Source organism: Oncorhynchus mykiss, chromosome 7 (genome assembly GCF_013265735.2).
Source record: "Oncorhynchus mykiss isolate Arlee chromosome 7, USDA_OmykA_1.1, whole genome shotgun sequence".
NCBI classification, from domain to species: domain Eukaryota; kingdom Metazoa; phylum Chordata; class Actinopteri; order Salmoniformes; family Salmonidae; genus Oncorhynchus; species Oncorhynchus mykiss.
This window is the reverse complement of record NC_048571.1, coordinates 18,042,410-18,068,971: the sequence shown is the minus strand read 5'-3', so window position 1 is coordinate 18,068,971 and position 26,562 is coordinate 18,042,410. Positions and strand designations below refer to the sequence as shown.

General features: G+C 44.4%; 1 protein-coding gene across 4 annotated transcripts in view; it reads right to left on the bottom strand.

Annotated features, from left to right (window-relative positions):
- Nucleotides 1–26,562, bottom strand: part of LOC110527422 (potassium voltage-gated channel subfamily H member 7) — a 77,667-nt gene that overhangs the window by 11,028 nt on the left and 40,077 nt on the right. The window contains exons 4-12 of one of the 4 annotated variants that reach the window (XM_036982845.1): nucleotides 25,585–26,055; nucleotides 24,326–24,346; nucleotides 23,506–23,529; nucleotides 22,438–22,652; nucleotides 16,770–17,195; nucleotides 9,522–9,760; nucleotides 9,069–9,229; nucleotides 8,640–8,839; nucleotides 5,701–5,953 (exon numbers count right to left, since the gene is read on the bottom strand). In XM_036982845.1, the coding sequence (XP_036838740.1) occupies nucleotides 5,701–5,953; nucleotides 8,640–8,839; nucleotides 9,069–9,229; nucleotides 9,522–9,760; nucleotides 16,770–17,195; nucleotides 22,438–22,652; nucleotides 23,506–23,529; nucleotides 24,326–24,346; nucleotides 25,585–26,055 (2,010 nt within the window). Of the gene's footprint in view, nucleotides 1–5,700; nucleotides 5,956–8,638; nucleotides 8,840–9,068; nucleotides 9,230–9,521; nucleotides 9,761–16,769; nucleotides 17,196–22,437; nucleotides 22,653–23,505; nucleotides 23,530–24,325; nucleotides 24,347–25,584; nucleotides 26,056–26,562 lie in introns of all 4 variants that reach the window. The other 3 variants (XM_036982846.1, XM_036982847.1, XM_036982848.1) reach the window with 3 other exon arrangements.

Here is a 26,562-nt window from a genome sequence, read left to right as displayed (position 1 = left end):
GCCAAACTGAGCAATCGGGGAAAAGGGCCTTGGTCAGGGAAGTGATCAAGAACCCGATGGTCACTCTGACAGAGCTCTAGAGTTCCTCTGTGGAGATGGGAGAACCTTCCAGAAGGACAACCATCTCTGCAGCACTCCACCAATCAGGGCTTTATGGTAGAGTGTCCAGACAGAAGCCACTCCTCAGTAAAAGGCACATGACAGCCTGCTTGGAGTTTGCCTAAAGGCATCTAAAGGACTCTCAGACCATGAGAAACAAGATTCTCTGGCCTGATGAATCCAAGATTGAACTCTTTGGACTGAATACCAAGCGTCACGTCTGGAGGAAACCAGGCACCGCTCATCATCTGGCCAATACCATCCCGACGATGAAGCATGGTGATGGCAATATCATATTGTGGGGATGTTTTTCAGCGGCAGGGACTGGGAGACTAGTTAGAATTGAGGGAAAGATGAATGGAGCAAAGTACAGAGAGATCCTTGATGAAAACCTGGTCCAGAGTGCTCAGGACCTCAGACTGGGGCGAAGGTTCACCTTCCAACAGGACAACAAACCTAAGCACACAGCCAAGACAATGCAGGAGTGGCTTCGAGACAAGTCTCTGAATGTCCTTGAGTTACCTGGACTTGAACCCGATCGAACATTTCTGGAGAGACATGAAAATAGCTGTGCAGCGATGCTCCCCATCAAACCCGACAGAGCTTGAGAGGATCTGCAGAAAAGAACGGGAGAAACTCCCCAAATACAGTTGTGCCAAGCATGTAGCGTCATACCCAAGAAGACTCGAGGCTGTAATCGCTGCCAAAGGTGCTTCAACAAAGTAGTGAGTAAAGGGTCTGAACATAAATTGGGCAGGTATTCAAGGAGGTGATGGAGTCCAGGTGATTGTCATTAGGTGCTGACGCGCGTGACAGGTGTGCGCAATAATAAGCAGCCTGGTGACCTAGAGGCCGGAGAGGGAGCACACGTGACATGTTTCAGTTTTTATGTTTTAAAGACACAAGCAAAAATGTATAAGAACGTGTTTATACTTTGTCGTTATGGGGCATTTTGTAGATTAATGACGTGAAGGAAACAGGAAACCACACACTGCTCTTGATACTATCACCAATCTTTAATAAGCTTACGTATCGGCCACAGGGCCTTCGTCAGAGCTCTGGTGTAAGCTTATTAAAGATCGGTGATACTATCAAGAGCAGTGTGTGGTTTCCTGTTTCCTTCATCTTGTTCAGTTGTTGCCATGCACCTGCAAATTAGATTGCTCAGATGTGCGAGTGCCTTTTGGATTTTGTAGATGAATGACCATCCATTTTAGAATAAGGCTGTAATGTAACAAAATGTAGGAAGAGTGAAGGCGTCTGAATAATTTCCAAATGCACTGTTAAATGTATACCTGTCCTTCTGCCACTTCCTTATAGGACAACAGGGAGGTAGTGTGAATGTCTATAGGGCTGTGTCTATATGACAACAGGGAGACAGTGTGAATGTCTATAGGGCTGTGTCTATATGACAACAGGGAGACAGTGTGAATGTCTATAGGGCTGTGTCTATATGACAACAGGGAGACAGTGTGAATGTCTATAGGGCTGTGACTATATGACAACAGGGAGGTAGTGTGAATGTCTATAGGGCTGTGACTATATGACAACAGGGAGGTAGTGTGAATGTCTATAGGGCTGTGACTATATGACAACAGGGAGGTAGTGTGAATGTCTATAGGGCTGTGTCTATATGACAACAGGGAGACAGTGTGAATGTCTATAGGGCTGTGACTATATGACAACAGGGAGGCAGTGTGAATGTCTATAGGGCTGTGACTATATGACAACATGGAGACAGTGTTGTCATATAGTCAGCCCTATAGTGTGACTGTTTATAGGGTTGTGTCTATAGGACAACAGGGAGGTAGTGTGAATGTCTATAGGGCTGTGACTATATGACAACAGGGAGACAGTGTGAATGTCTATAGGGCTGTGACTATATGACAACAGGAAGGTAGTGTGAATGTCTATAGGGCTGTGACTATATGACAACAGGGAGACAGTGTGAATGTCTATAGGGCTGTGACTATATGACAACATGGACACAGTGTGAATGTCTATAGGGCTGTGACTATATGACAACAGGGAGACAGTGTGAATGTCTATAGGGCTGTGACTATATGACAACATGGACACAGTGTGAATGTCTATAGGGCTGTGACTATATGACAACAGGGAGACAGTGTGAATGTCTATAGGGCTGTGACTATATGACAACAGGAAGGTAGTGTGAATGTCTATAGGGCTGTGACTATATGACAACAGGGAGGTAGTGTGAATGTCTATAGGGCTGTGACTATATGACAACAGGGAGACAGTGTGAATGTCTATAGGGCTGTGACTATATGACAACAGGGAGGTAGTGTGAATGTCTATAGGGCTGTGACTATATGACAACAGGAAGGTAGTGTGAATGTCTATAGGGCTGTGTCTATAGGACAACAGGGAGGTAGTGTGAATGTCTATAGGGCTGTGACTATATGACAACAGGGAGACAGTGTGAATGTCTATAGGGCTGTGACTATATGACAACAGGAAGGTAGTGTGAATGTCTATAGGGCTGTGACTATATGACAACAGGGAGACAGTGTGAATGTCTATAGGGCTGTGACTATATGACAACAGGAAGGTAGTGTGAATGTCTATAGGGCTGTGTCTATATGACAACAGGGAGACAGTGTGAATGTCTATAGGGCTGTGACTATATGACAACAAGGAGACAGTGTGAATGTCTATAGGGCTGTGACTATATGACAACAGGGAGACAGTGTGAATGTCTATAGGGCTGTGACTATATGACAACAGGGAGACAGTGTGAATGTCTATAGGGCTGTGACTATATGACAACAGGGAGACAGTGTGAATGTCTATAGGGCTGTGACTATATGACAACAGGGAGACAGTGTGAATGTCTATAGGGCTCTGACTATATGACAACAGGGAGGTAGTGTGAATGTCTATAGGGCTGTGAATATATGACAACAGGGAGACAGTGTGAATGTCTATAGGGCTGTGACTATATGACAACAGGGAGACAGTGTGAATGTCTATAGGGCTGTGACTATATGACAACAGGGAGACAGTGTGAATGTCTATAGGGCTGTGAATATATGACAACAGGGAGACAGTGTGAATGTCTATAGGGCAGTGACTATATGACAACAGGGAGGTAGTGTGAATGTCTATAGGGCTGTGACTATATGACAACAGGGAGACAGTGTGAATGTCTATAGGGCTGTGACTATATGACAACAGGGAGACAGTGTGAATGTCTATAGGGCTGTGACTATATGACAACAGGGAGACAGTGTGAATGTCTATAGGGCTGTGACTATATGACAACAGGGAGACAGTGTGAATGTCTATAGGGCTGTGACTATATGACAACAGGGAGACAGTGTGAATGTCTATAGGGCTGTGACTATATGACAACAGGGAGACAGTGTGAATGTCTATAGGGCTGTGACTATATGACAACAGGGAGACAGTGTGAATGTCTATAGGGCTGTGACTATATGACAACAGGGAGACAGTGTGAATGTATATAGGGCTGTGTCTATATGTCAACAGGGAGGTAGTGTGAATGTCTATAGGGCTGTGACTATATGACAACAGGGAGACAGTGTGAATGTCTATAGGGCTGACCTGGAATGACCAAGAGGCTCAGTTATATCATTATTTCACGCAGGACTTCCCTTTGCGCAGACCTGTCAGTTTACAGTGTTGGTATGGTAGTGATATCCTGTCCTGTCACCTCCAGAGATACCAACATGTGTGTGTGTGTGTGTGTGTGTGTGTGTGTGTGTGTGTGTGTGTGTGTGTGTGTGTGTGTGTGTGTGTGTGTGTGTGTGTGTGTGTGTGTGTGTGTGTGTGTGTGTGTGTGTGTGTGTACGTGCCCCACAGCATGCCCTGGCTCTTGGCCTAGATCTCCATGGTCAAATGAACGAATACGGCTTTGTACAAACCTGGGCCGGCGTTAAGGTGAGAGTAAGGACAAGCACCTAGTCTTTCCTCTGCTCAGTTCACCATTTTAACTTCAAAAGCTCGATGCAACATCTATTTTACAGATACAATTAATTGTTTATTGCTCTCTGTCGATTACACACTAATTGCAATTACTAACTCACAATAGAATTTGCATAGAAATACTTGACTAGCATTTGTGTCCTTATTAACCCATCTCATTCAACACACCTGTGGTTTTTCCCCTGCTCAGCTGTTGCATGTGTCAACCAATGGTTCCCTGCCATGTCATCAACTGTAACGTCAGCCATCAGATTGCTATAACATACTGTATAATGTGGTTAACTGATGCACAAAATACTTATCCAGGAGTTGTAAGATCTGGCATGCATCAGCAATGTCTGAGCAGGGGAACACGACCGCCGTCTTCCCATGACCCTATTGTGTCGCTGCGTTTTGCTGAAGCTCATTGGCTGAGTGAGAAATGAGCAGTTTATACAATGCTTAGCCTGTAACACTTGCTTGGCGCTGGGCTGACGCCGAGAAAGAGAGAGAGAGAGAAAAACGGAGAGAGAGAGAGAGATAAAGGAGATGGGAAAGAAGGAAGGAGAGATGAAGGGGAGATTTACTCTGATTACATCCCAGGGATGTCAATATCTCCTGCGAGCAGCGACTGCTAACCCCACCAACACTCCATCACCCTCAGCAGGCAATTAGATAGCATAATACATGATCCAATAAACCACCCTACGTTCCCCTCTCTCCCTCCACCCACTCTCTACTCTCTCTCTCTCTCTGTCTCTCTCCCGCCCCACCTCTACCCTCCCCCCTCTCTCTCTCTCTCTCCCCCCATCTCGCCCCCCACTCTTTATCTTCCCCTCTATCGCTCTCTCCTTTATCCTCTACCCCTCTCTCTCTTCTCCCAGCTATAAAACCCTCCAATAGAGCGCTATTGTCTATCACAGTTTGTTCTTGGAGGGAGCCATGAGAATCTGTGCTCATTAGAGATGTCAGCTGCTCACCCAGGCATAGCAGAATAGTGAGACTAGCCTCTAATAAACAGTACACAGAGGGTATACAGACACACACAGAGAGGCAAGAGACACACACACACACTTTGATGAAGAGTGCAGCACTGGGACACCTGAACTGTACTGTGTTACTATTCATTTCCAGTACCGCTTGAACTGTTTAGAGACAAAAACAGTGTTTGAAAGTGTGCCTGCGGTGCTGCTGTTCTAAGCCTGTTTCTCTTCCAAACATCCTGATTAAGCTGACCTTCAGGCAGAGGGAAATCATTAGAAGTGTTTGAGTAGTGTGAACATCCAGTAAGGAAGTATTCACACAGCCATAGGTATGCACACAGCCATAGGTATTCACACAGCCACATCTCCAGGATGTCAATTTACTGGAGAACAGCACACCTTCCACAGCCCGACATGAATACAAAGACAAGTTATTGTTGCAGTAACTAGTGAGTCGCATATATTTTGGTTCGGGACTTTTTTACAAAGCACAAAATACCTCTGAAGTGTCAAATGGATGTAAACAATGAAACTTGGTTTTAATTGCAACCTTTCATCCGGTTGTTCTTGTGAAAGAGAATGTGTATTCAATAACCTACCAGGTTAAATAAAGATATATTAATAAACAATGTGAAACAATAAACAACGTCCACATTTGAGTAGCGCATACCCAAAATGGCCACCACAATGTCTTCCTTGAGGATTTCGATGGACCCCCGGGACAAGAAGTAGAGGGCAGTAAGCACGTCTCCACAGTGGACTAGTGTGTCGCCCGGTGGGGAGTGCGTGGTCTTGAACCTCATGGCCAGGGCCCTCAGGCAGCCCTTAGTAGCCCCTTGGAATGCCTTGCAGCCCTGGAGCAGACTCGCGTTGAGGTGGAGGCAGATATCAGCCTGGAGACACTCTGGGAAACCCTTTAGGACCTGGGGGCGTGAAAAGACAGGCCACAGCAATAGGAGAATGGTCAGATAGGACTGGGACGGAAGCGTTTATGGTGTTATCAGAGGTCTGCTGTCAAACTAACTTGAGACGTCTTTGGGTGTGGGTTTGGTTTGAGTTTGTGAGTCAGATTTGGTTTGGAATCCAGTGGGTTGATACAATTGCCAAATGTGTTTTGGGTCTTCTTCTCAAAATCTAAATACTGCATTGTCACATGTGACTGTTTGAGGGGGTATTTTTATGGCATCTTTCCATAGTTTTTAATCAGAGTACTAGCAGTTGGGGGTAAACAGATGGATATCCAACACTGCTGTACAATACACAACAAACTAGGAAAACATGGAAACAAACATGGAAACACGCCTTCCCTTTGATAAAATAAATAAATAATTGGCACAAGTGTGCTCATGAGGGAACTTTCTATCTTAGTGGGGTATCATTAGTGTCTGTGATTCAGATTTATTATAAAAATGAATAAATAAAATACTTACCTCAAACCTGAATTAACCTGTCATGTCATTTAGAGTTTAAGGATCAGAGTGACAAAAGTATTTCAACTATTTCAATTACTACATGCTTAAATGCAAATAGTATCACTGGAAAAAATGTCACCTAAATGATTCAGTGACATTAATGCCCTCAACTGGAAAACAAGTCATTCGCCTGGGACTGAACACCACACAGGGTCAAAGGTTACAGGTTAAAGGTCATGAGATGACTGTAAACAGAGGATCAAATCTTGAACTGTGAAATCACAGAGGACCAGAGTGCAAGGGAAGGCTTCAAACACACAAAAGGGGAAAATTAAACAATAAAACATACTTACTCTATATCACATACAAAACAATGACCTTATTAACAAAAAACTAATCTGGACAAATCTACATTTCTTGAAAAAGAGAGGCTATTTTTCAATAGTTGGGGATTAAAATCATAGCAGAAGATTTTGGAAAGGAGAGATTGAACAACATTTGGCAAGTGCAGGTGCAATATCGCTGGACATGTGTGCCAAGCCTCCCACATGGAGGGAAACCTGGCAGTGCCAGGCTGTCTGTGCCTCTAACTGCCATATAAAATTATGTGATTGTGTTTGAACACACAGATTTCATGCAAACGGTGACCTTGTGGCAAGCCACATGCAAGTCAATCTGTGATGGACAATATGGGCTGCTAGAAGCACTGAGGGTTATACTACTGGCTGACATGCAATAGGGAAGTCAGTATGTACACTGAGTGTACAAAACATTAAGAACACCTGCTTTTTCCAGGTGAAAGCCATGATCCCTTATTGATGTCACATGTTAAATCCACTTCAATCAGTGTAGATGAATGGGACGAGACAGGTTAAAGAAGGATTTTTAAGCCTTGAGACAATTGAGATATGGATTGTGTATGTGTGCCATTCAGAGGGTGAATGGGCAAGACTAAATATTTAAGCGCCTTTGAACGGGGTAATGTAGTAGGTACCAGGCGCACCTGTTTGAGTGTGACAAGAACTGCAACACTGCTGGGTTTTCACGCTCAACAATTTCCCATGTGTATCAAGAATAGCCCACCACCCAAAGGACATCCAGCCAACTTGACACAACTATCGGAAGCATTGGAGTCAACATGGGCCAGTATCCCTGTGGAAAGCTTTCGACACCTTGTAGAGTCCATGTGCTGACGAATTGAGGCTGTTCTGAGGGCAAAAGGGGGGTTGCAACTCAGTATTAGGAAGGTGTTCTTAATGTTTTCTATACTCAGTGTACAAGGCATGATCTAGAGAGGGCTACAGTATTTAAAAGTAACTGGGGAGCATGCCTTCAAATTATCATGCTTTTTTCCTAGACTATAAAGACAAAGTTATGGATTTTAATAAATGTATTCTTTGATTTTCGTCTTGGTCAACGATTTACTACACTATGCCTTTTTTTTTTAAAACAACACGTTTCTTTGAACACAGTACCTCCTGCTCTTACCAGAGTGATGAAGTCATTCCATTTGACATGAGGCAGACAAGGAAAAGACACATTTAAATAAGTACAGTTAACATCACCAGGGGAAAAGCCGGTTTACATACAGTATCCATGGCTTTCATTCTAGAGTTTAGAATCCTAATCAAGATCATAATAATGTCATATAACCATGTCGCTAAGGGAATGGTAAGAACCGTCATGGAGACAAGGTTGTTTAAGGTCAGAAAAAAACATTGAACAGCTTCACCGAGAAGCTAAGTACTGTAGGAGAAACACAGCAAGGCAGTAACATAACCGCATCGTCAAACTGTGGGGCTGAACATGAAAAACCTATCGAAGAACAGCAGCAATCTGAATCATCAATCGGAGACTTAACCATTATCTCTTCCCTTATCCCACCATATGACTAACATTATGTCCCAATATGAGCATTTTTTTTGCCAAAGTCTCACTTGGAAGACTTATTAGCCCCACACACACACACACAAACACACACACACACACACACACACACACACACACACACACACACACACACACACACACACACACACACACACACACACATACACACACACACACACACACACACACACACACACACACACACACACACACACACACACACACACACACAGCCTCCCCTACACCCCCACCCACCCACCCCCACCCTCCTCCCTACACAACCCCCACACACTCCCCCCATTCGCACCATATTCATGTCGATGCCGTTGGTGTAGTTCCAGGCGTGTTGGAAGTACTCCTCCAGGCGTTGCCTCAGTGGGTTGGGGATCTGGTGGAAGCGGATGAATTCTTTGACCCGGAGCATCTGCAGGTGGTACCGCGCCGTACCAGAGTACAACCGCTGGATGATGGCCGACACATTACCAAAGATACTGGCGTACATCAGGGCTGCGAGAGGGAGAATCACACCAGACAGGTGATCATCATGTCGTCATCACTGCTAGCAATATTCTAATTTCCCTTAATTAATCAGTAGCTAGGAATATAGTAGTACAATGACTTATTGAGTAGTACTACTTGGCTTTACATTAATAGTGATTCACTGTAGAAATGTGTATAATGTATTCATTTGTTTGTTCGTTCATTCATTCCATCTGTTTTCAGTCTAAACACTCACAGCCAATCAGCATGACACAGATGGAGAAGATCTTCTCGGAGTTGGTGTTGGGTGAGACGTTGCCAAAGCCCACGCTGGTCAGACTACTGAAGGTAAAATAGAGGGCCGTGACGTATTTGTCCTTGATGGACGGGCCAGAGCTGGGGTCACTGTAGTTGTACCTAGGGGGTGAGACAGTACACTCAGTTCATGGTTCGATACATTTCACTGTATTTTTTCTACAGTATTATCCCAACATAATAATGGGGAAAGTATTTTTTTTAAAATCTGATTTTGTACCAATATTTCTTAGTGTAATTAACAAATCATAAAGTTATTTCCGATCATTCAACTGCATCGTTATTAAAGAGTCATGTGATACAGTAAATAGTATTGGGGTACATTGAGGCACAAGTCCATGGTGCATGTTGTTATGATATTCAGTAATTCAGTATATTTTGGCTTGCCTAGTACCTCTTTCCAATGGACACGCCCAGGTTATCCAGCCAGCCAATCTTGTGCTCCAGATAGGGCTTCTCCACATTGCCGATGGCGTACCAGATGCAGGCCAGCCAATGGGCAATGAGGGCGAAGATGCACATGAGGAGCATAAGGACGGCGGCGCCGTACTCTGAATATCGGTCCAGCTTACGGGCCACGCGAACTAGTCGGAGCAGCCGGGCGGTCTTCAGCAGCCCAATCAGAGTTGTGGTCTGAGGGGACATAGAAGTAAACAGAGCTGTGATTGGCTGGGGGTTTGAGTGTTGCAGTACAGTCCAGGCAAGTTATTTGTTAATTGGATGCACCACAACAGGAAGCAATTTGTTGTTATTAGGGGTAACCTTAAGGTCAGATCAAAGGTTAGGAGTTAGGGTTAAGATAGTACTGTTTACAATCAAGCTTGGCTAAATGACCACGATCCAGTTTCTAATTCCAGTTTCTAAATCACTGAACATGACAGCGTGTCAATGGAAGGGAACTCTGCAAAAAATAGACTGCTGTCTAAACCAGCAGAGAGCAGTGGCAATAATACGAATATAACATAACATATTTCGGTCATTCTAAAATGTTAGGAGGAATGAGGGGAAAGGGGGATTTATCAAGCCTACATTCTACATACTAAGACGACTGCAGAAAAAATGTGTTTTTAAAGAACAATAAAAAAAGAACATCTAAAAGAACTGAGCTTTTGACAGAGAACGTCCAAGTCTTCCAGCCAGGCAGCATGAAAGCAAACACCACGCCTCTCCTGTCCTCCCACCCCTCCTTCTGTTCAGTTTCATTTAAACAGTCTCGATCCTGGCATCTCTCCATCTCGGTTCCTGCCCAGCTAAATTAACACGGTGACAGCAACAACAACAAAAACGACCACGGCCTGCCATGAGATAAGAGCTGATTTATTAGTGTCGCACAGTCTGCAAACAGCATAAGTGAGTCTTAGGGAAATTCTAATAGTTTGTTCCACGTCTCCTCAGGACCAACGATTATAGTAATATCCTGAGGGAAGTCATTACTACTACTGTTTCTTGTCCTCTACAGTCACTCAGCTCTCTGCACCTGTACACGTTTATTTACAGGGTGCTTCTCCCGTTTACACATGAGACTCAATTTGACAGTGACTATGGTTCCTTGTCTCATAGAAGGGGGTCTGATTTATGGCGCAACACTGACTTGACTCCTGGTGAGGGACACGGATGCTACTGCTGAGTCTCTGAAAGCTCCATTACAAACCGCCCGGGCCATCCACCCAGATCTTCCCTCTATATCGCTGCAATCATTTACAGCAGATTTGGTGTACTTTACTCTTAGAAAAAAAGGTGTTATTTAGAACCTAAAAGGGTTCTTTGGCTGTCCCTGTAACGTCTGCTTCCAACTCACACTCTCAAACACGTAGATCCCCTGAATGTAGCTCACTCTCCAGATCCCAATCACCTGAATTCTGATCACCTGTTCACACACCTGTATGTCATTATCACACACTATTTAGTTCAGTTCTTTGCACTCCATCATTGTGAGGTATTGTTTGTTTTGTGACACACTTCTAGTTGGAGCGCTGGTTTTCCCATAATGTAATCCTCCCGTGTATGATAGTTTTTGCCTGCCTCACTAACGACGCCTTTTGCCTATTTCCTGCCTGTACTTTAGCCTATCGGATTTCCTGTTCTCAACCTATTGCCTGATCTCCCAGACGACGTTATTAGACTTTTCCCTGTCTGTAACTACTTGACTCCTTCTGTGGTCCTTTACAATAAACATCTGCTGTGCCCTGCGCTTGAAACCAGCTCTCTGTCTCAGAAAGTGTTCATTAAAGGCCCCTAAGGAGAATGCTACGAAGAACACTTTTTGGATCCAGGTAGAACCCTTTTGGGTTCCATGTAGAACCCTGGAACCAAAAAGGGTTCTCCTATAGGAACAGCCGAAGAACCCTTTTTTCTAAGGGTGTACTTCTCAACCGGGAAGAAAAATCAGTCTCAGACAGACAGGGCATATCCTAAATCAATCAGAAATTCTTTCCGGGTTTTTAGAATTGGTCCTAACTGTTGATCTTGACTGGAATGTTGCATGTGCAGAGTGAAAAGGGGTGCTTTAGTAGGCTATATTAGTGTATGGTTGATTAAAGTACTTGCTTAAGTCTGCAGTGCTTGTGAGTTGAAGAGTGGAGAGCTAAAGCTTCTCCCTAACAACCCTGATGATAAATCCGGGGATGGGGTTTGCTAGTCATCTGTGTTGGCCTGTCCACTCTACACAACCCCTGATAGGCAGACAACATGTGATGGCTTGTGTTCAACCACTGTCTGAAATAGAAGACATAATCCCATAGGCTACTGGCTACAACAGGGTTTTCTAACTACGTTCCTGGGGCCCGATCCCGATTTAGGAATTGATGCCTTTCCTACGCAATCAATCAATCAAATGTATTTATAAAGCCCTTCTTACATCAGCTGATGTCACAAAGTGCTGTACAGAAACCCAGCCTAAAACCCCAAACAGCAAACGATGCAGGTGTAGAAGCACGGTGGCTAGGAAAAACTCCCTAAAAGGCCAGAACCTAGAAAGAAACCAAGAGAGGAACCAGGCTATGTGGGATGGCCAGTCCTATTCTGGCTGTGCCGGGTGGAGATTATAACAGAACATGGCCAATATGTTCAAATGTTCATAAATGACCAGCATGGTCAAATAATAATAATCACAGTGGTTGTCGAGGGTGCAACAGGTCAGCACCTCAGGAGTAAATGTCAGTTGGCTTTTCATAGCCAATCACGCACGCCTATCGTCTGAGATCCCCAAGGATTGGAAAGCTGCCGCAGTCATCCCCCTCTTCAAAGGGGGCGACACCCTGGACCCAAACTGTTACAGACCTATATCCATCCTGCCCTGCCTATCTAAGGTTTTCGAAAGCCTAGTCAACAAACAGGTCACTGACCATCTTGAATCCCACCGTACCTTCTCCGCTGTGCAATCTGGTTTCCGAGCCGGTCACGGGTGTACCTCAGCCACGCTCAAGGTACTAAACGATATCATAACCGCCATCGATAAAAGACAGTACTGTGCAGCCGTCTTCATAGACCTTGCCAAGGCTTTCGACTCTGTCAATCACCGTATTCTTATCGGCAGACTCAGTAGCCTCGGTTTTTCGGATGACTGCCTTGCCTGGTTCACCAATTACTTTGCAGACAGAGTTCAGTGTGTCAAATCGGAGGGCATGCTGTCCGGTCCTCTGGCAGTCTCTATGGGGGTGCCACAGGGTTCAATTCTCGGGCCGACTCTTTTCTCTGTATATATCAATGATGTTTCTCATGCTGCGGGCGATTCCCTGATCCACCTCTACGCAGACGACACCATTCTATATACTTCCGGCCCGTCCTTGGACACTGTGCTATCTAACCTCCAAACGAGCTTCAATGCCCTACAGCACTCCTTCCGTGGCCTCCAACTGCTCTTAAACGCTAGTAAAACCAAATGCATGCTTTTCAACCGTTCGCTGCCTGCACCCGCACGCCTGACCAGCATCACCACCCTGGATGGTTCCGACCTTGAATATGTGGACATCTAGAAGTACCTAGGTGTCTGGCTAGACTCTAAACTCTCCTTCCAGACCCATATCAAACATCTCCAATCGAAAATCAAATCAAGAGTCGGCTTTCTATTCCGCAACAAAGCCTCCTTCACTCACGCCGCCAAACTTACCCTAGTAAAACTGACTATCCTACCGATCCTCGACTTCGGCGACGTCATCTACAAAATTGCTTCCAACACTCTACTCAGCAAACTGGATGCAGTTTATCACAGTGCCATCCGTTTTGTCACTAAAGCACCTTATACCACCCACCACTGCGACTTGTATGCTCTAGTCGGCTGGCCCTCGCTACATATTCGTCGCCAGACCCACTGGCTCCAGGTCATCTACAAGTCCATGCTAGGTAAAGCTCCGCCTTATCTCAGTTCACTGGTTACGATGGCAACACCCATCCGTAGCACGCGCTCCAGCAGGTGTATCTCACTGATCATCCCTAAAGCCAACACCTCATTTGGCCGCCTTTCGTTCCAGTTCTCTGCTGCCTGTGACTGGAACGAACTGCAAAAATCGCTGAAGTTGGAGACTTTTATCTCCCTCACCAACTTCAAACATCTGCTATCTGAGCAGCTAACCGATCGCTGCAGCTGTACATAGTCTATTGGTAAATAGCCCACCCATTTTCACCTACCTCACCCCCATACTGTTTTTATTTATTTATTTTTATTTTTCTGCTCTTTTGCACACCAATATCTCTACCTGTACATAACCATCTGATCACTTATCACTCCAGTGTTAATCTGCATAATTGTAATTATTTGCCTACCTCATGCCTTTTGCACACAATGTATATATAGACTCCCCTTTTTTTCTACTGTGTTATTGACTTGTTAATTGTTTACTCCATGTGTAACTCTGTGTTGTCTGTTCACACTGCTATGCCTTATCTTGGCCAGGTCGCAGTTGCAAATGAGAACTTGTTCTCAACTAGCCTACCTGGTTAAATAAAGGTGAAATAAAAAAATAAAAAATAAAAATTTCCTATGCACTCATCAGTATTTGGCATACAGATTTACCTTATTTAGTTGGCTACCTTGCACACTTTGTATACATTTCATTCAACTGCTGAAAACCTTCCCACTTGCTGGCCAACATATTTTCTCGTGGAGTTTTCATTCAATGGGGTTTTCAGTACATGCATCTCTTTAAATAAGGTTTTAATTACAATTGTCAACAGACTCAATAGAATACATTAAGAGAACAGGTTCAGAATATGGGGATCAATGAAAGAAAGCCATCTATGCATATTGTTCTCCATTTCAGCGCCAACTAGATTTAAAAATACTCTTGCAGATTATTTCGGCACATTTTAGGGTTAGGAAAGTATGTATGAATCATACATTTTTTGGGGGGAGAGTCTACGTACTAAATACTGGATATTGATGAATAAGAATACAGTGGTTTGATTCATCCTGAAAGCTGTCATATTCAAATTCAATCCATGAAACATTAGAAGAAGGAAAAAGGAGTTACCTTTTTGTATAAATATAACCTTAATTCTCACTAATCATGGAAACGGTCTAGTCGCTGTGAACCTTGTGCCAGGCTCCAGGTTTAACCGGCTAGTCTGAGTTCCATAATGATTCAAATAGGCTACATGTCCCAAAATATTGTGCAACGTTAGCCAGATATGATCCACTAATGCTAGCGACCCTCAAGAAAATGAATGATGCAAAAATAAATCCATATGGGTAGTATTACTGACTGCGGCTCCTGGTAGTGGCTAATGTTTATCATGATACAAACTAGAAAATAAAACAGAGAAAAGCCTGGGTATATAATCAAAACATTATAAAGCGTATACATCAACTCGGGAGGTCCAGCCCTACAGAAGCCTATAGCTTGGGTCTCCACACTTCATCCATGCAAATTATGAGGGCACACAATAACAATTCTGAATAACGGCACAGCTATTTATATCTTATTTCACTGTGAAAAATATGATTTTCAGTTTTCTTCCATATGGCTGGTTTCACATTCGTCTCCAGGGATCATAAGGAAAAATCATCGGAAAAACAATTGCTATGTGTATTTACGATCCCCTTCTCCAAACGGATTAGTCATTTACTCTTATCAATAGATCCTACCAAGTTGTAAACTACAGTGCACGGAGAACGGTACTATTTCTATCAGAAAGAAATGAAGTAGATGCATTTTCCACTTGGAACCGGTAAATTCGCTAGACCTTATTCATGGTTTCATTGCGCATCAAATTGGTGGAATTATGAGGGAATTAGGTAAAGTTCAGAATCTGTAGACACACCTCCTCCACACCTTCATTTATTCTAGCTCCACCTCAAACAAATAGTGGGTGAATAGCATGCTATTCTCATGTTTCAATTTAAAGTAAGACTACGCATAGAGAGAAAAAGGCCATAAAAAGGCAATTACGTTGCATTTACGCATGCTCAACTCGGGCATGAATCTGGGTCCTGGAAAACTACTGTCTGGGTATGCAGGCTTTTGTTTCAGCCCCGCACTGACACACCTCGTTCAAATGATCAACAAATTCAATTTGGACGTCCATTTTCTTAATTGGTTGTTGCTGCAGGACTTACACAAAAAGCCTGCACGTGTTATCATAAAATGTAGCCTCTGCTGCTTATTTCCTGAAAAGTGAGAAACATTATATTACAATGGACACACGCTGTGGCATGGCACCCCTCGTCTGTCTGTTCCTCTTCCTCTTCCTGCCATTCACTGACAAACCCAGACGGAGGGTAACTCTCTGGTACAAGACACCTGATGGTAAATAATGACTCGACAAATCACTGCTCTGACACACCACTGCTCCCTACACATGCTCACTTGTCATCATTTTGCAGGAGACATCTTTTTTTTCTTTCTGGAACATCATGTACCCTCTCCTGTCCTGCTCTGTGATGTGCCAGCAAGGGACACACTTAGCAGTCGCTGCTCGGCTGAGATATTGACATCCTGTGGGTGTAATCAGAGTAGATAAATCGTCCCTCTCTCTTCCTCCTTCCCTCTCATACGCGGGAGCACATCTCTCCCTCTCACTGCAGTTCAACAATCTTTCTTTTAATCTGCATCTTTCTTGCTCTGTCTTTCCCTCTCTCCTTTTCTCGAGTTGAGAACTTGGAAAGCTACTGTTCCACCTGATGGGAGCCAAAAGTAACACAGACAAATCAACAACAACAAACTGCAGTTTAGGACTCAAAGCTATTTGAGAGGCAGACGCCGTTCAACAGTTTTAGGACGCCTGAGGCAATCTGCCATAGCTACAGACTGAGACCCAATCAGATGTGAAAACGAGAGGCGTCTGACTAGCGAAACCTACAGGGGCACCGTCATGTCGACGAGGACCCTGAGGCTGTCTGACGTGTGCCTGTGAGTAAGTGACTAAGCGACTTTAATTCAAACATTTCAGAGAATGAGGGAAAACTAGAGGAGCACCATGTCATCACGACTTGGACCCGAGGCCTAGTGACACGTGTCTGTGAGTAAGCGGCTAAGTGACTAATGCCCGATTCACTCGATTAGGCCGATGCAAATGGCTCTTTCAAGCACTGTTCCCGTAACTATGGTGGACATGTAACCAGGCCAACACAGCACAGTACAGCTCGGTTTGACTCAGTTTCAGCTCGGTTGAGTAGTGTAAAAATAGTCTACGCGTTTGCCCTTACTTCCTCCGAGCCCGAGCCGAAGATGAGCAGATCAAAGGGGATGGCAGCCACCATGTCGATGAGGAACCAGCCCTTGAAATAGTGGATGGCTATCTTCGCCGGGTGGCTGACCACCTCCTCGTTGAGATTCACATAGGTTGTCCTGAAGTTGATCAATATGTCCACGATGAACATGATGTCCACCATGAGGTCGACCACGTTGAGCGGCGAGCACGAGTAGCCGCACTCCCTCCTCTTCTGCTCCTCTAGGTCGTTGAGGAGGAAGGCGGCGGAGTAGGGCGTGAAGATGGCCGTGTAGATGACCAGCAGCAGGATGAGCCAGTCCCACACCGCTTTGAAGGGGCTGTAGTGGAGGATGGTTAACTTGTCCATGCGGGGCGTCTGGAGCTTGTACTCGGGAAGCACATCTGCGCCCAGGGATAGCACCTGAGGAGGAAGGAGGGAGGAGTTAAGAGGAAGTAAAGTGAAGACATTAAGAAAATGGTGGTTTGGATCAATGTATTAGAAGAGCGAATGAATGCTATAGAATCCTAAGGAAATACTTTGAAATTCAAGCTAAATATTGTATAGGGGCCTAGCGCAAAAGCAACAATGCTAATGTTGCATTCAAATATTCTATAACACTATTTAAAACACTATTTAAACTACATATGTGGGCTATTATGGATACATACTGTACATGTATATGGCCTATACTCTATACTGTATATAACATTAATAAGTTCATTATATGGATGAAAATACACAAAGGTTAACGTCATCAGTTTGCCCTTTGTGCTTGGCTGTAGGGAGGATAACTATACATTTATACATTCATATACAGGTTGCTTATCCTCCTCAGGCACTCTATTCATTCTGTATGAGTCGATCACTAGACAATAAACACCGCTGAACTCCCAAGAGGAAATCAGTCACGTGGAAATATTGATGGAAGAACAGTGTCTTAACCACCCGTCCAGAACTACAATACCCATTAGCCACACATACAGTACATACTTCAAGAAGTTCATGTTAGCTTAGTATCTGACAATATCAGCCAGCAAATTGCAAACAAGTAATAAGACGGGAATGTCCTTGTAGGGGGCTTCTATGTAGGAAAAGCACTATTTAAGGAATGTTGAATTGCATCAATATCCCAAATATTCCAGTTGCAGTATGGCCTGTCCCTGGATAACTTTTAATATCAATATCACAGAGCAGATAGTAGTCTCAATGACACTAAGGTGATTATCGTTGTGGGATATAGTCATTCATTCTGCAGCTTGACACTTCAATGCCAGGGAAGACATTTCTGTCTCTGCTTCTCATGGCTGATTATCACTGTGGCGAGAGGGAGGGAGAGGAGGAGAGAGAAAGGTAAAGTGCTTCACCCAAGGGCAGAGAAGTAATTATTGTAGATGGAGAGAAGCGCAAGCTGAAATAGAGCCTTGGAAATGGAATTAGGGCTCCATTTTGGCCGCCTTCACCATAGAACTAGAATTACTAGAATGGGAATTCCCATTCAAGTCGATGCTCCATGATGGTCCATCATAATTATTTCCAATTATTTCCTCCATCAGCTAGGCCTACTCCTAGTCGCACCCTGGCAGGGATCGCCTCGGCAACCCCTGTGTTTGAGTGGGATGAAGGGCGGCGGGCTTAAGTGATTATAATGAAATTGGTTATTAGATGTCTTCTGTCCCCTCCCCTGTGTGATTACAGGTCAATAGAACAACCCTCCACTCTATCACACCCTTTAAAGCAAATCACCAAATAAAGGGCAGAGAGAGAAAAAAGCTTTTCATTATTCATGTCCAGCTACAGTAGTTATCTTCATTAAAAGTTTTGGTAAGTAGGCTACAGGCAGTTTTATTTATTTCATCAAACTGCCCTTTGCTCAAAGTGGAAAAGAATCAAAAGACAGTGATTGTCACGAGAAACCTCTTTTTGAACGAACGTGCTGTTTTGTGACTCTTGATGACATACCACCTAAATCAGGCAGAATCACATACCATGTGGATAGATTAGTCAATGTGGCCTACTGGGCTGCTGCATTCGTAATGAGTTGGTAAAAGGAGTACCTAATCTCTGATTCAATGTCAGACGTTTCTAGGCCTATATGATCCTGTTAATCAATTTTGGGTTGGGTGATCTGATCCGATATCTGTGGTTAGTGGCAACATCTAATTTGAGCCATACGGTTACATAGATAAACTGTCTCTGAGCCTGCTGGCAAGCTCAGGGAGGAGTCAATTTGCAGAATGAGAGCTCAGTTGAGCACGTCGTTCCCCCTGATCTGTTACTAAATAAATTATTCAGACGTAATCATTTGATGCACCTAGTGTGGATTCAAAGGAACTCTCTCATCTGGAATAACGGTATGCAAATGAGTGGTCTGTTCATTTCACCCTCTCACGTTATTTGTTTGTATTGTTGGAGTATTTAGAATACTGGAGTGTCATTTCGTGTCTTGGCCAGTGCTGTTTTGTCATGTGACCCACAACATGTATTGTTGACAATAAATAAAAATAGGCAAAACTGAAGCAAAGCCATGACATAACTGGTAAAACTGAAGCAAACCCATCCAAACCTGGAGAAATAAAACCTCATGGAGCGAACATGAAGTATCAAACGTGTTGTTTTATATAGAGCATCAACATGCATTGATGCCCCTTATCAATCTACAGCACAGACTCATGTCAATCATCCATCTGTTTAGTCTGGTTGAGCTCTGTGTCGTGTTCTGTGTTTATTCTGCAGCCTAGAGCACGTCTCTCTACACAAACTCTGGAGAGACTTGGTCTCCAGACATCGCCTGGAACAGCGTGAGCCTCACAGCCAGACAACAAGGGAACAGGGAACAGGAGCTCGGGATGTCACATCCAGACAACAGGGGACAAACAGGGAACCGGAGCTCAGGGCGTCACATTCAGACAACAGGGGAGGAACAGGGAACAGCAGCTCAGGGCCTCACAGTCAGAGAAATATATCAAATACTAAAGAAACAAGCAACTGTCTAGTTTGATCAAATGACAGAATGAGATGGTGAAAAGGAAAAAACATGTTCAATGTCATCTGTTCAATAGTAAGCAGCAGATGGTTGCTAACCAAACGTACAACCAGGAAAGAGAAACAAGAGTCGGTTATGAGTCTAGATAATCAACTATAACTCTATCTGACATAGGCCTGCTGTATAACAACAATGTTCCACTGCAGTAGGTATATCCAATATGAACTATATCAGGGATGGCAACTCCATTCCTTAGGGGCCTGATTGGTGTTACACTTTTGCCCCAGCCCCAGCTAACACACCTGACTCCAATAGTCAACTAATCATGATCTTCAGTTTAGAATGCAATTAGTTTCATCAGCTGTGTTTGCTAGGGATGGGGGAAAAGGTGTGACACTACTCTGGCCCCCTGAGGATTGGAGTATCCCATCCCTGAACCATATAAATAATCACAACAAATACTAAGATCCGGTTGGAAAATACAAGCTGAAACCCACTATTGAGATGTGTGACACACACACACACACACACGTCACCAAATAATTGATTAAAACACACTGTTTTGCAATGAAGGTCTACAGTAGCCTCAGCAGCACTCTGTAGGGTAGCATCTTGGTGAATGCCGGAATGCAACTAGCTTCTGTCCTCCTCTTGGTACATTGACTTCAATACAAAACCTAGGAGGCTCTTGGTTCTCACCCCCTTCCATAGACTAACACAGTAATTATGGCAACTTCCGGAGGACGTCCTCCAACCTATTAGAGCTCTTGCAGCATGAACTGACTTGCTGTCCTCCCTATCAGAGGATCAGAGAATGAATCTAGTACTGAAAGCAGAAGCTACAGCGAGCTATCACTGCAGTGTATAAAATGTTGTGAGTAGTTGTCTTAAAGAGAGAAAGACCATAGTTGAACAGTTTTGAACAAGTTCATTTCTTCCAATATTAAGGAGAAGCAAGAGAGAGAGAGAGAGAGATATTTGGTTGTATTTTTTTAAACATTCGCTTTCACTTAGCTAGCGAATGCAGCTAGCTAGTTTAGCCTACTCAAACACCTGGCTCAAACAGAGAGGGATGCTATGTTAGCTACCTGGCTATAGCTATCCAACACTGGAACTCTTCCAAGTCAATGTAAGCTTTGGTTTTATTAATGTATTGCCACCGTGGCTTGCCAGTGTAACTAATAAACTGTACACTGTACTGCATGATTGTAGCGAGTTTACTAACGTGTTAGTTCTAGTTAACTATGATGTGACAACAATGTAGGCTGTGTGTAGAGGTAAGCGGTCATGATATGAGGGTTTGGCTTGGAAAGGATTTTTCACCTGGTCACAGACAGCTAATGTGTTGTACACATAGTTTTGAGAAGGAATTACATCTACAACGAGCGAAGTGATCATGATGTTATTATGTGGCTGCTATGAAAGTGAACTGTTTGCGTGTGATCAGGTGTGTATTGATTCCACCGATTCTGTTGAAAAACATTTCGCAAACGTAACAAAATGGGGATAAACATACCTGAATTTGTCCAATAGAATCTCTAATTTGCAATTGTTGGACTTATGATTACACCCTACATTAGCTAGCTGTAGGCAAGAGTGTGCAATGCGGTATTGAATGTGTCACTGCCTCTCACCTTGACTGCTCAAAATTCCCTCGGCCTATGCACCTATGCACGTTGTAAACTTTAATTCATAGGCTAGGTTGTAGCAACCTTATGATGGGTACAGTATCATGTAGTAGGCTAAACCTATCGATGTTACATTGAACTGGGTGTATGGAATATGAATGACTGTCATCCAATATTCTGTAATAGAATAAGGCCATGCTCATAAAATTAAAATAATCATCCTCCCTCATCTTAAACGGCACTGCCAACTTTATACACATTATCAGTAGAAAACGCAACATCCTCATCTGTTCTGGTCAAAGTGGCCCTGACAGATCTCAAAGGTCAACCAGCTCTGCCATAGTGACACACCCGGACACACAGACAAACAAGCACGCAGGCAGGAGTACACACAGGCAGCCTGGTTTCTCTCCTCCCCCAAAGGGACCCACACAAGAAGGCGTCAGTGTACTGCGCACACACACTCACCACGGGGAAGACAGACAGACAGACAGACAGACAGACAGGCAGGCAGGCAGGCAGGCAGGCAGGCAGGCAGGCCTGGAGGCAGGCAGACAGGATGGTGAGGATGACCTCTAACCTGTGTGTAACTAGAGTGTATCCCTGAGCCCTGGTAAGAGAATCTGTCCTGATCCCCCCCCCCCTACGGGTGATATACACCTTCACCGGTTTACTTATTAAAACAAGCCGCTTGAGTTTCAATGAATTAGGTAATGTCAGACAGTAACAACAGAGCAGCGTGTACAGACACTGTGTTCTGACCTGGTGGTGTTCCGTGTGTGTGTGTTTTGTGTGTATGTGGGGCAGGGGATAATTACCGCTCTCTACTGTAACATTGGGGCACATGACTATTCATGTGATTATTCCATGAGGTAATAGTACATCCAGCTAAAGCACACTATACATATGTAACTGTATGTACAGAACAAACACACAGAAAATACATGTCCTCTGTATGGAACCTATTCTATAGAATGGCAACATCTTGGCTTATGTCAGTGAGCACCAACTCTACTGAGCACAAGGCACAGGGCCTTTCATTACCTCTTACCTGTGTGACCTTATCGGTGACGTTGTGCGTTCGGTCCTTGACCTTTGGGGCGATGATGGCTTTCTCAGAGGACGGAGGGGAGGGGCACTTCTTGTCGTTGTTGGCCTCTGAGAAGTTGAGCGTGATGAGGGGGATCTTGTTAATGGTGCTGTATCTGTTGAGGTGAGAGTCAGATGTGGAGCCCAGAAGACTGGATTTGATCTGGTTGAAGGGTCCTGGAGGAGAATTTAATGGAGAGAGAGGTTTGGAAATGGCTAGCGCTGTGATGCTAGGCTAGGCTAGAGCGGCAATGCTATGGTAGGCTAGTGCGGTGATGCTAGGCTAGGCTAGTAAGGTAGTGCCTGACACAGCTTGAGAGTTTGACGGTATGCTAATGGTTTAAAAAGGGGACCTCAAGTGCAGTTCATGTGGTAGGTGTGTCAATAGGCTGCTGTGTCTATTTGTTATGCGTGGGAGCGTGAGTATGGAACTTTTCTTTTGCTCTTGAGTGAACTCAGTTGCTGCCACAAGACAAGTGAACAACCACAGGACAACAGTAGAAATACAACAGTCAAGCAGATCCACCCTAACCCTCTGCTTGATCCTGTTACCTTCCTTTCAACAGCTGTAGAAATGACAAACTGTAATGAACAATTTTAGTGAAATAATTATGTCCACGAACAAAGGAAATGTATACTTATATACTTATATCTCAGTCAAGGTTTTGACTCAATGACACCATATGGATATGGCTTTCATGATTCATACATCCACAAATGCTCTATGTTACTATGCGAAAATACAGTACAACAGTGCCATAAAACCTCACCACGTTGAACAACACACACACTGTCACACATAGTAACTACTGTGGGCAATATGGATAAGAGAGGGAATGTGTCAACTGCTGATCCAAAGGAGAAGATGGAGGGATGACTCATTCTCCCATTTTCACAAACGAGTGTTGAGACTACAGTGAGTGATACTTACACACACAAAAGACATGCGCAGCTTGAATTCATGCTACAGCAGCATTGTACGGTACAGTATGTATGCATTACAGACATATAGGAAAAGCTCAAGCCATACCCCCAGCCATCCAGGACCGAGACACTAGCGAATCAGGAGAGAGAGAGGGAGGGAGGTAGAGAGCAGCGTAAAGAGGAAGTGACCTCAGAGAGAGGGGAGGGGTCAAAGGTCAGGATAATTCTGCTGGCACTTCCTGAGTGTCATGTTACATTTATTTTAGCAACATCAGAGTGATTTTAGGTTAAAATAAATCTGGCCACTATGTTATGGTAATGAAAAATATCCTGGAAATCGGAGACATAATGTCTAAAGTTAAGAATACAAAATGATAGCGGATAACATTTATCAGATGCTCCTCCAAATGGAGTAGGTATCAGTGGAGGCTGGTGGGAGGCGCTATAGGAGGAAGGGCTCATTGTAAATGGAATATTGGAAGAGTATCAAACACATCCAACATATGGAAACCATGTCTGACTCCGTTCCATTTATTCCATTCCAGCCATTACAATGAGCCCGTCCTTCTACAGCTCCTCCCACCAGCCTCCTCTGGTAGGTATTGATCCAGAATGCACTTTTAGGCTCGTAAAGAGATTGATTTCAGAGGAAAGTACAGTCATTTCATTTATTTCTGGAGGTTAAAAGGCTCTCGGATATTTGATAACATTCCATTGACGTAGAATTCAGTGGAGGCTGCTTAAGGGAGGACAGCTCATAATAAAGTCTGGAATGGTGCAAATGGAATGGTATCAAACACATGGTTTCCATGCATTAGCATTCAACACAGGCTTATGTGGTTGTTGAATGGAAAAATCCATGCAGCAAGCAGTTCAGGCCATATACTCTATATCCGTGCTATGTTCAAGGAACGTGGGGTTGTTACCTTTGATATTACGACCATTGTCTGCGATTGGATAGTGTTGAGGGAGAGAGAGGGGGATGGGAGGAAGGTGGAGGAGTGAGAGGAGATTCCAGATTTGTACGTTGCTAGCTAGTGATGGAAGGCGACCCACATAAAAGCCCTATCGCCGTCACACCATTCATTATCATGAAGTAGATGTATTACAGTGTCAGCCGCAGGGGCCCTTTCAATGAGAAATGCAGATACAATGGTGTAGGGAGGGATAGAAATATTAGCTGGGTACAGAGACAGGGAGATTCTGAGGCTGTACTGTACCCCTCTTGTTGACTGTGGGTGGAAAGGTGATCTGTGATGCAGGAGTCAGGATAGATGTGGTGATTCAGGAGTCAGGATAGATGTGGTAATTCAGGAGTCAGGATAGATGTGGTGATTCAGGAGTCAGGATAGATGTGGTGATTCAGGAGTCAGGATAGATGTGGTGATTCAGGAGTCAGGATATATGTGGTAATTCAGGAGTCAGGATAGATGTGGTAATTCAGGAGTCAGGATAGATGTGGTGATTCAGGAGTCAGGATAGATGTGGTAATTCAGGAGTCAGGATAGATGTGGTGATTCAGGAGTCAGGATAGATGTGGTAATTCAGGAGTCAGGATAGATGTGGTAATTCAGGAGTCAGGATAGATGTGGTGATTCAAGAGTCAGGATAGATGTGGTAATTCAGGAGTCAGGATAGATGTGGTAATTCAGGAGTCAGGATAGATGTGGTAATTCAGGAGTCAGGATAGATGTGGTAATTCAGGAGTCAGGATAGATGTGGTAATTCAGGAGTCAGGATAGATGTGGTGATTTAGGAGTCAGGATAGATGTGGTAATTCAGGAGTCAGGATAGATGTGGTAATTCAGGAGTCAGGATAGATGTGGTGATTCAAGAGTCAGGATAGATGTGGTAATTCAGGAGTCAGGATAGATGTGGTAATTCAGGAGTCAGGATAGATGTGGTGATTCAGGAGTCAGGATAGATGTGGTAATTCAGGAGTCAGGACAGATGTGACGCTGCCTGATGACTAAGAGTAGGTACAGTTGAGCTGGGGGAGCTACCCTCATTCACTGATCCAAGGTCAGCTTTGATTTGTACCACATGATAATGGTTGGGATTGGGACCAAATCTACTGTGTAAGAACAGCAAGGCCAAATTGATTTAATATAGCATAACATCTCAGGGTGAGGCGGATGGGGGAGACAATCATTTCCGACCATGGAGGTGGTGTTGACTTACATACCTTCACTTGCATGTCGGTCCCTGAAGGCCATCTTGGAGTTGGAGCCAAAACCCTCCATGTCCTGAGCAGAGGAGGCCCTCCGGATACTACACACACTCTCCCTGGACGCGGTGGGGGTCAGGCCTGGAATGGAGGGGGCCAGAGGGCCCACAGTCTGGGGATGGGCCTGGGGAACCGCTTGAGGAACCAGCCTGTCCCAGAAGGGCCCCTTGGGGGAAGAGTGGTCCAGGGGTCCCGACACAGGGGTGGAGCAGTGGCTGGGGCCAATGAGGGCCCGCGTGTCGTTGGCGTAGGAGGGGCTGCAGCTCTCCCGGGTGGGCAGTGACTGGAAGTCGCGGGTGGCCACCGACTCTTCACTGCGGCGGGGCGAATCGATTATGACGGCATCAGGGTCCTGCTGAGGGAGGGACTGCTTACTGATGCCCAGGAGGTGTAAGGCTGGGAGCCGGAAACAAAAGAATCTACCTTTACCTGGAGAGAGAGAAAGAGATAGAGAGAGTTCAATTGTTCAACAGTGATGCTTGGAATATTTCCAACAATAAGAGAAATTGTTTTTACAAAACTCTGAGCTTTTCAGAGTGGTTCGTGATGACTTCATTCATTGCGGAGGAATTCTTCATTTGATCGTGACTAGGTAGAAACAAGTAGGGGAAGATGGTGAACTGGAGAGATGCTCTGTAGCTCATGCTAATCCTCAGTTTCCAGCTCACTGCCCAGATATCAAGCAGTGAGTGCCAATATTGTTCAAAAGGAGCTAGCCAACAGTTATTTCAAAAAGAGCAGCAAGAACAAATGCCTCTTATCCCAACGGCCTAGCTTCCTTGTGCTTGAAACTACAATCCCAGTCAGAACTATGAGGCATGTGTGTTTTCTCCTCCTAGTCTGTAGAAACCATCATTAATCTGTGCACACAGCTAACATGTGTCGTACTGTATGTGAACACGACACCGCACCATGGCAACAGAACGTATAGTACAT